The 10,378-nt window shown below is 32.8% G+C and overlaps 1 protein-coding gene across 1 annotated transcript in view; it reads left to right on the plus strand.

Moving 5' to 3' along the window:
• Positions 1-3,869: 3,869 nt before the first annotated feature.
• LOC102586297 (haloacid dehalogenase-like hydrolase domain-containing protein At3g48420) overlaps positions 3,870-10,378 on the plus strand; it is an 8,662-nt gene continuing 2,153 nt past the window's right edge. The window contains exons 1-9 of the mRNA XM_006352993.2: positions 3,870-4,127; positions 4,713-4,762; positions 4,980-5,043; positions 5,257-5,305; positions 5,405-5,473; positions 6,316-6,377; positions 8,794-8,874; positions 9,597-9,751; positions 9,888-9,972. Coding sequence (XP_006353055.1) covers positions 3,883-4,127; positions 4,713-4,762; positions 4,980-5,043; positions 5,257-5,305; positions 5,405-5,473; positions 6,316-6,377; positions 8,794-8,874; positions 9,597-9,751; positions 9,888-9,972 — 860 coding nt within the window. The 5' untranslated portion in view covers positions 3,870-3,882. The remainder of the gene's footprint in view (positions 4,128-4,712; positions 4,763-4,979; positions 5,044-5,256; positions 5,306-5,404; positions 5,474-6,315; positions 6,378-8,793; positions 8,875-9,596; positions 9,752-9,887; positions 9,973-10,378) is intronic.

A 10,378-nucleotide genomic window follows, 5' to 3' on the forward strand; every position in this document is an offset into this window, starting at 1 on the left:
CAATAAAACAGTGGTGATACATTGTTATTTAAATTAGTTTTTCCATATATATGTTTTATATTTATTTTGTATTTTTACTAATAGTTCGAATGTATGTATTAAATTACAAATTTCATAGTTGGTCATTTGTTTGTTATATTCATAATATTGTATCATATACAAAAAAAATATGTTCATAATATACAATAAAGCCTTTTTTGTGTTGACCTGATGTTTTTTGTACATGTATCATATACAATATAGAGTAGTCATATTTCAAACTTGTTCTATAATGTATCAGTGAATGTTAGTTGTATACATTTGCTCTAATATCCCGGAATATATCATTATGATATATCTCAAAATTATATTGTATCTTTTGATTTTTCTCTGTTTATATATAATGTATCAAATACAAAGTATGTTTATGATACATAGTGAAGATTTTTGTTAATAGATATGCAACATTGTTGTGGAGATATATATAGCATCGACAAGGCCAATGATGGATACATCAGCGAAAATGATGATGCACCAAAGGGCTCAGGGTCAATCCACACCACCACTTGGAGAAGATTTGGTTAACAGAGAGTAGTAATTATGTATCTATGCATAAACACTATTTTTATATTTTTAAAACAATTTGACTTAAGTTTTTGAGTGTTTCTCTAAAAGTTTATTCATATTACAGTATTTTATAATTTTCTAAAAATTCGTGTTTTCAATATATTGCTATTGATACATTATGGACCGCTTTATTCTTAAACTTTTGCATTATACATTCTTATTTTACAAAGTTAAGGTTTAGACACATAACTGATTTACTTAAAGTAAAATTTTACTTATATTTTATTCAAAAATAGATAGTTTAGTTATGATATGAAACATATGATACAATTGTTATAATGTATATGATATATGACATATGACTATCTATACGATACATCAGATATTATGTATATGATACATGTTTATAACTATGTATCATATAAACTGTTGATACACTTAATGGTATAAATTACGTATCATACATCGAATTAGTTCTGCAGCAGTTAACACAACAATTATTACTTAAAATTGATACATTCAAAATTTATCTATATTTACAACACCTCAATAGTAGTATATCGAATATAACATTGGCACACAAATCATTTCGAACTATTAAATTCAACAGCAACACTCATTAATATTGTATCAAAAGTGACAAATCCAAACAATACACTTTATTTGTTGTCAAATATGAAACTGAAAAATCTTTTGATTGAAAAAATAGTCAACATAAACATGAATGTCTTATAAATAAAAACAATGTCACTATTCTTTCAGGAAGAAAGTACAAGTTCTTCTATTGTGACCTTCTTGTCTACAATGTCCATAACAATTTGTGTTTACCATTATCTTTTCTTCTGCATTTTTTTTCTTCGTTTCCTTTGTCATCCATCCATTCTTTTGTATTTAGGTGGCAACACAGTTTCATCTAAGACATTGTTCGGAATCGACCAATCTTCCTTATCTGGCATTGAAACCATTGGACCTCATAGGTTTTGCTAATACATCAGGCTTGTAGTAATCAAAGCAATAAGGATGCATATCTGTAACATTCTTATGCTTTAAAGCAACAATTGTGTGTGAGCATGGTATCTCATCTTGTTGAAATCTTCCACGAGTATATATTTTCTGCTCAAGGCAAACAATGCATCTTCTTCCAACTTCATAAATCAAGAAAATAAATTCAGGTGATGAAACAATCTGCATACATGAAAAGTTAGTGATACATTTTTTTCCCAAAGAAATGTTGATCAAACAACCAAATGATACAACAAATTAGTTACATACCTTCATCATTGAACATTTAGATGCATTTACAATCAATACCTCTTCAAATCTTCTCCCCAAGGATATAACTCATTCTTACACTCACATTATAGATTCATAATGTATCTGGTACAAGTAATTATATATGACTTAGTTGCATGTATCTTTTATTTACTACCTTTTTTATACTAAAAACTGATAGATCCCATCAAACACTCTAATAGTTTACAATCAATGTATATCTTTACATCTGATGTATCATGCACATACTATCAATATCATCTAATTAATGTATCATACAATCAGTTAAGTGTCAATCATTACATTGATAAATATAATTGTATCATACAATCATATTAACAAATAAAACAACTAATTAATTGTAGTTTTATGTATCAAAATCAAAACGTTATATTGATACACAAAATATAGATCATATTAACTACTAAATCAACTAATTAATATGACTCTTATGTTTCAAAATCACAACACTTTATTGGTACACAAAAAATAAATCATTCGTAACTCATCTCGCTTACCCATTCATAACATTTCTACGATGTATCTAATTTCAAGTTTTACCTAATCTCATCGATCTCCAACTCGACTGAAATGACAACTTTTGAGATTCATAATGAAATCGATTGTCCAACAACAATCCATCATTTTTGTAACCTTCAAAACTCATCTCTCTTACCTTAATTTCTGAATCTCTCAAAAAAACGATATATGTTCATATTGTATCAACCACCTTTATCGAGTAATTAGAATTCTTCAAGATTTGGGCTGCAATTGCAGCTTGATGGAGATGATGGAAATTTGAATTTTGAGAAATGTGAATCTGTTACAGATTGGGATGGATTGATAACAATCAATTATACTTGAATCGTGGGATTTAGAATCAATTTTAGGTTAATTTTTCTAATAAAGCTCAACAGCCAACTATTTTCCTTAATAGGTGCAACTGTCAGCTTTTCCAATGTATCACACATAATGTATCCGGATGACTTTTCTTTTAAGAGATTTTTGTAAAATAGAAAAAAGTAGGGACATAATGTAATTTAGATTTTATACTATGGGATTTATGTAAGTTATTCTAATTTTATTCTCAAAGCTTGAATATTGATCGAAATCCATCTTGATTGGGCTTACAAAAATCTTAGGACTTCTGTTGTTTGTATATAGAGCCCAAACAGTCCAACAACACGAGAATCCCAATATTCATGAGCTAAAAGGCCTAAATTACATACTTTAAGAGGATGTTTATGACAACAATTTTGCTTGCTGGACACTTGATGCCTAAGCAAACACAATATAATTCACAACCACACCAACAATATATTCAATAAAACTCTACGAGTGAGATATATGCAGATTTTATTACTATCTCATAAAGATAAAGAGGTTGTTTTCGAACACATTATAGTTACGCGAACAAATAAAATCAAACTAAATTTAGGCAAATTTTATTTATTAGTACAATTTCTTGATACATGGTTCAATCTTAACAATTTATTATCTTTTCCATTTCAATTTATGTGTTTAGTTTGGCTGGATACAAGATTCAAGAAATAAAAAAGACTTATATTTATAGTCTTAAACTAAAGAGGGGTATAATATACTAAAATGTCTCCAAACCTTATAGTTTTAAATATATCATGTAAGGTGTTAAATTTAAAAGTTAATAAAAATAAAAATTAACATTCTTTTTTAAGCAGATTAAAAAGGAAAGCTAGACACATAAATTAAAATTGATAGAGTAAAGATTTAATGTGAGAGATTACACATATCAATTCATTGAAGGTTAAATATGCATAACTAAATTTTTAAGGGGTCATTTGGTATACGAGATGAGACTAAAAAAAAAATCTCATGAGATTATTTTATCTTACTTTTACAGTGAGATACAACAATTTCAAAATTAGCTAAGGAATAAAGTTAATCTCGAATTTTATCACGAAATTATAAAAGGATTAAAAATATAGTTTATTGCTATTTGAGGGACTAAAAGTGCTAATTTCCCAAAAGAAAAAGGAGTAAAAAAATCTACTTGAACTATTGAGTTGATTTTCTTAGAAAACAACAATGGCTATAGAAAGAGCTTCATGTCCCGTGCTCAACACTTTGCGTTTCTGCACCAAAAATTCTTCCAAACTGTACAATTTTCCTAGAAAACACCTTCAATTTCCCTCTTTCTTCCCCAGAAACTTCAATTCTAGCAATGGAAAGTCGTACAGTCATGGATTATTTCTCAATTCATCAAGTTCATTCTCCAACAGTACCCGGGAAACTCCGTCTCAGCAACTCGCTCTTCTTCTCGAAGTTGAAGGGTACAATAACTTTTCGTCCTTTTGTGTGTGCACACTGATAATCATGAGCTTTTATTGTTCTATTTGGTTTTTTCCACTTTTTTTACGGACTGCATTGTAGTCATATTCGTGCTATGTAATGCCCTGTTTGTATTAACTACTCAAATATCAAATTGAACACATTTTCTCGTAATTAATGTCATTTTGTTTGTGAAATTCAATCGTGAAAACATTACATTTGGAAGAGTCAAATGCGAGAAAGAGAAGTTTTGGGGCTGAGTAAGTGTATGGAAAAGGTGAACTAGGTAGTTGAGTTTTTCCAGCATAATTGAGTATTTGAATTAGATAGATTAGCTGAAATTGAACATATGCTTGAACCCATATCCTTTCACTTTCCTCCTTCTCCAAGGGGAAATAAAAAGAATCAAACAAATTTCATATTGAGATTATGTTAACCTGGAGGGTTAATATATGTATCTAATTTTATGTTCAAGGTTTTTATGTGCTTATTATCTTTGTGTTATATTTTCAGCAACATTATCTGCTTTACATTTTCCACTGGTAGTTACTTTTTTTTGGTTTTCTTGACAACTTTTATATGTTTAGGGTATTAATGGATGTGGACCGATTGGGCAACCGCCAAGCCTTCAATGCAGGTGAGGATTCCTTTTTTACTTTAATCAAGTAAATTCTATGCTTTATGGGATTTTTTTTCTTTATGAAATGACCTTTTTTTCGTGATGATCACGAAAGTCATTCTTAACGACTGAATGCACCAATATGGTGCACAAGCTAATGCATAACAAAAACAAACAAAAGAAAACAAGCCTACCTGGGATAATCTAAATGTCTTTTTTCTTCTACTAATGTCAGCATTCCGGAAGCTTGGATTGGACTGTGCAAATTGGAGCCAACCAGTTTATCAGGATCTTGTAAAGTACGATTTTCATGAGGTTTTGTGATTTAGTTGAGGCATGCATATATTATCTGAATCAGAGTGTATTACATAGTTGATTTTGTTTCTCTTTAATACATTCTATCTTTTCCTGATTTCATAACTTTCCTGGTTTCATTTTTGACCTCTAGTGTACAGCATCTTAAATTGTCTTTCTGACTAATTACATAAACATATGTTTCTTGCTTTCCCCAGGAAGAGCATGGGTGATGAAGAAAGGATGTTGGTCTTGTTTTTTAATAGAGTAAGCTCACATGGAAAAGTCCATTAATTTGTGTCTTGTATTCATTCTAAAAAAAATTCAAGTACTCTTCCAATTTGAATAAGCTTGTTCTTTATTCAGATTGGTTGGCCCACATCACTGCCCACGAGTGAGAAGGAGACATTTATGAAAACTGTTCTGCGAGAGAAGGTATGTATCCAGAAGTAAAGCTTAATAGGTTGAACATATGATGATAAAATTTCTTGCACTTTGTTTGGTATATTTTAAAAATCAGTAGTAAAACCTTCCATAGCTGCCAATAGGTTATCTGCAGAATATTGTCCTTCCCCCATGTCTCTAGTGGTTAATGGCTATCATAGAGCTTCAAATTGATGTAAGAACTCAAAATAACATTCCTGATAAGGTAATCACGTAGAGATGTTGACATGTTTCGTTCTGCTCCATTGACTATAATCAAATTGCAATTCTGTCTTCAAGTACATGTTTGAACTGTCATATCCAATCTCATAGTTCTTGTTTCCTGCGCCTTTCTTTTGTTTTTGTTTGCACTGGTTTAATATTTGAGCTCCTACTAAAATCAATTTGCTATTGTGTTTTCTCGTACTTGTACTCACTGTTATATCCAGTGTGATAATTGTTGTTTTCCTGTTCCACTTTTATTCTCCCTCGGTCCCAAAAAGATTGTCTTAGTTACTCTTTGGTCAGCCGCAAAATATTTTCTTTGACCACAATTTTTTCATATACTTCCTAAATATTTTGAATTGTTAACTATTGTGACTTATAGTTTTTTTATTTTGTTTCTAAATATGTCAATTTTGTTTCAAAAATATTGAAGATTTTATGTCCAAATTCACACCGAACATTAGTTAGACTCTTTATTCCGAATCAAGATAACTTTTTTTGGGTCAGAGAGAGTACTTTATTTGGACTTGTTTTGGAATGGTTTCATATTCTTTTTCTAACTACAGATAATATTGCTTACATGATCTTGGTTGAAGTACTAATCTGAATAATGGGTTCATTGCTTGTAGAGAATTGCATTGGATGAACTTGTCATGTCAAAAACCTTACCTTTAAGACCTGGTGTTGAAGAGTAAGTAGTTTTTCTTGCTTCAAGTCATTTGTTTATGTGTTACATGCATTTAGTTTTCTCCGCAAATGATCATTTATTTCATGATGAAGTAATATCCTTGTCTGAACTTCAGTGATTTTTGAGCCATGCGGAAGATTTCTCCTTTAACCTTGCATCAGAGTGAGGTCTCTTATGGTTACTCCATTCTTTTATTTGGGTAATGCTGTGCTAAGTGTAAAAAGAGGAGAAAGATCTCCTTTCACAGGGTCGAAGCTCTGAATCATGTTTCCATTATTTGCTTAAAGATTTACGTGTTGATTTTACTTTTAGTATTATATGCTACTGTCAGGTTTTAGGTTTATTCTTATTGAAAATTGAGGCTATTGAGGTTTTTCTCCTATTATTTTCAGCAAATTTTAGAGGGAACACATTCAAAAGCCTAGGGTTATTCAATGTTTTCTAATTTGAGTTGGTATCGGACTCATCTTGAGATCCAAGTCATAGTCCTCATTGTTTGGTGATAGCTGTATCAGAGTGGAGTTGAATATGCAATAGGTTCATGAAGTAGCTGAGCCAATAGGTTCCACTGGGATTAATCCCTGTTTGCTTTACCATATGAGTTATGACCTCTCTTGCCCCTTCCTATATAAATTCGGGGACAAACTCAACAGAGGAAATCTACAACTTTTGTGCTTTTTATCTAGAAGTACTTGTTCCTTGTCGGTTTCATTGAGCTATATTTTTCCACACCCAGCAGTTTTGAGACCCACTTGTAGTTCAGATATATTGACTTTTGCCATGTAACAATCTTCAGATCCTTGACACTTTTGAGTGTTTAGTTTGTGTGCAAAGCTCAATGGTTTACAACAACAACTACCTCAATCCCAAACAAGTTGGGACCAGCTACTCACTGACTATGTTACTCCACTTAAATTCATATCATGGGTACCAACAATGTAATGAACTCAAATCTAATGTAACAGTAACCAACTTCTCAACTATATTAATAAGTCTTCAATTACACTTCCAAATAGTAAATGCAGCAACTCAAATGGTAAAAGCCCCAAACGAACATACAAAAATATTGATTATTGAAAGTAAGACTAGGGATTGATAGAGGAAGAAAGGAGATACGAAGCTCAGTCTAAGAGTGGAGATGAGAGGATTTAGATTCTTCACTCAACAATTTACATAAGACTATTTTTCCTGGAATGTTCTATTTATCAACCAGGATCCCACACATAACCACTTAATGTGGTATTGGGCTGCTTTGCTATAACTGGTCTCGGCCCATTCATAACAGTGGTACAGAAAAGTACAAGCTAAGACATATGGGATAGCTGTTACACCAAAAACGTAAATTCTGCAGACATCTATTCTTCACAACAGAAATATGAGAACTTTTGCCTCTAAAGCATCCGCTATTTCTTTGTTTGATGACCATGGTGTCCGCCTGTCCAGGCCAACTTTCACGCACCTCGGCTCATTCCACGGGATACATGTTACTTGTCATCAACAACAATCATCAACAACAAGTACTAGGTAACTCTGTCCACCAAGGCTAGGACATATGAGAAGAATCACCTAGTATTTTTTTTGTCTCCGTTAGGATTTGAACTTGAGACCTCATGACTCTCAAAAGCATCTGCTATTTTTTTCCAACCAAATGGTGTTCATGATGCAAAGAGGAATGGTTTTCCAGATTTTGTTCTTTCTTTTGCCAACTTCTGACTTTGCCAGCTTTCTACTAGAGCTCTTATACTGTAAGGCATGACTCATTGCACTTCACATATGTTTAAAAGAGACCCAAAAATTTTCCAGCTTGTTTACAATGGAGGAATAAATGAGTTGCAGATTCCTGATCTTTCTCACAAAAGAAGCACCTACTACATAGGGCGAATCCCCTTCTCTGAAGCATATCTTGAATGAGGCAGGCATTCTAGCTGCTACTCAGCCAAAACAAGCCACTTTTGGAGGAGCTTTAGTCTTCCACTCCAAGCCCAGCTTACCTCCCACGATTCAGCCTGTCTCTGCAATCATTTCTAATCTTATTAAGTCTTGTATGACCACATATACATCTAGCATTCGCATCTCTACAACACTCACCTTGTGGATGTTTTGGATTTTAGCGGCAACATTGCTAAGCTCATTGGTTTAAGCATCTAAATTTTGACGTGTTGAGCAATTTATCACATCGCTGATCCATAGATTTAGTTCTAACAATTTCAAATGCCTTAAAGTTCACTTTTCAACGATAATTTTCCTAAGAAAGAGGTTACAGGTTAGAATATTTAGCATGTCAGGCTAACTTTTTAGCATCTCCATTACCAGTGTACAGTTGGTTTGATTCCGTGGTCTTTGTATTTATTAATTTAGTTGGTTGATCTTCCTTAGTTTGTCATATTTCTCGTAATAAATTCTACTATGAAATTTGCAGATTTATTGATGAAGCATGTGAAGAAGGTGTACCAGTAGTGATGCTGACAGCCTACTGTAAAAGTGGGGAGAAACAAGTCAGGTTTACTGCTAATTTCAACTCTTCTCATTTCAAATATGAATTTATAAGTTTTTTTTCTCAAACATTAAGTTCTTTATATAGCTTTAGGGTGAGGTAGGGTTGAATGAAACTGAATACGTTAGTCTAAATTGCTGATGCCAAACACTTGAAACTGCGGAATTTGGGAATCTGCCAGTGTTAAATTGCCGTTTTTTAAAGCACCCAAGGGTGTGTCATAGTGGTTAATGAGGTGGGTGAAAATGATGAGAGACAAACACACTAGGTGATTTTTCCATCTGCCTATGCCTTGATGGACAAAGTTACCTTGTACCTATTCTGAGAGGGTAGTAGGCAGCCAGTAGAATAGTCAAGGTGTGCGTAAAATGGCCCAAACTCCATTATTATTAAAAAGACAATCCGTTTCTTGGATCTAGATTATATGCTTAGCGGCTTTTTTATGGTCTTTGTTGCTAGAACATCATCATATAAACTAAATGATTCTGCAGGTTGATTCATATCAGGAAATAATTAAAATCTCTCAAGAGTATAGTTATCGAAAGGACTGTTAGTTGGCATGTGCAGTAATTCCCGTTTTATCCAACATTAATGATACTTCTACACTTGCCTGTCAAAAAACTCGTTTTGGTTTCCACCCATAAGAAATTGGGTTGTCTTGATGTGAAAGAGTCTGCATACTCTCTGCCAATCATTGGAAAAGTAACCAGTTCTTTGATTCACTACAGATCTATCATTGAGAAGCTTGGAAATGATAAAATGGCAAAGATAAAAATAATTGGAATTGAGGAGGTAAAACGAAGTTCCTATGGCCAACTTGTATTAGGCGAAGGGGTGGCATCTGACCTAGGTGAGCAACTGGCTAAAGAAGCAAGAAAAGCAGGTAAATTGCCTCAGACAATCTGGTTCAATTTCATTGCACAATCTGCTAAAATATCATGGCATAAGCTGGTTGCCTCTCTTTGTACCATATTTCAACATAAGAAACTGCACACCTCCTCTATATTATTTTGACCCAGTTTCCGCTGAGGAGCAAAGAATTGCTAAGGAGGTTGCTTCCATACTAAAGTTGACTGTCGACATTGATACTACTTCAAGTGAAGGGTTAGTTCTATCATTCTCTTCGTTGTTGTATTTTTAATTATTTTGTTTGTTGTTTTAATGGTTTACTTTCAGTTTTACACCATGACATTATATTACCTGTATGAAGATGCTTGATTAAACTTGTCAAAATCAATAATCAACGGCACTTCAATCCCGACATGGTTGGGGATCTTATCAACAATTAACTAGAATTGAGATGCTTGATGGAGGGTGCTAACATGTTGTTTCCCACATGCTTTGAAGCTGGAGATTTCATGTATCTAGTAGTACTTTGAGATATGCCCAAGGAAAAAAGAAAAATTATTTGCTGTGAATTAATTGTCGTCCAATGAGACTTGTCAAAGAAAAAGAAAAAGGGGGGGGGGGGGGGGGGGGGTAATAGGACCTTAGTAAAGGTTAGGTGTGT

Source organism: Solanum tuberosum, unplaced genomic scaffold (genome assembly GCF_000226075.1).
Source record: "Solanum tuberosum cultivar DM 1-3 516 R44 unplaced genomic scaffold, SolTub_3.0 scf00141, whole genome shotgun sequence".
NCBI lineage: Eukaryota > Viridiplantae > Streptophyta > Magnoliopsida > Solanales > Solanaceae > Solanum > Solanum tuberosum.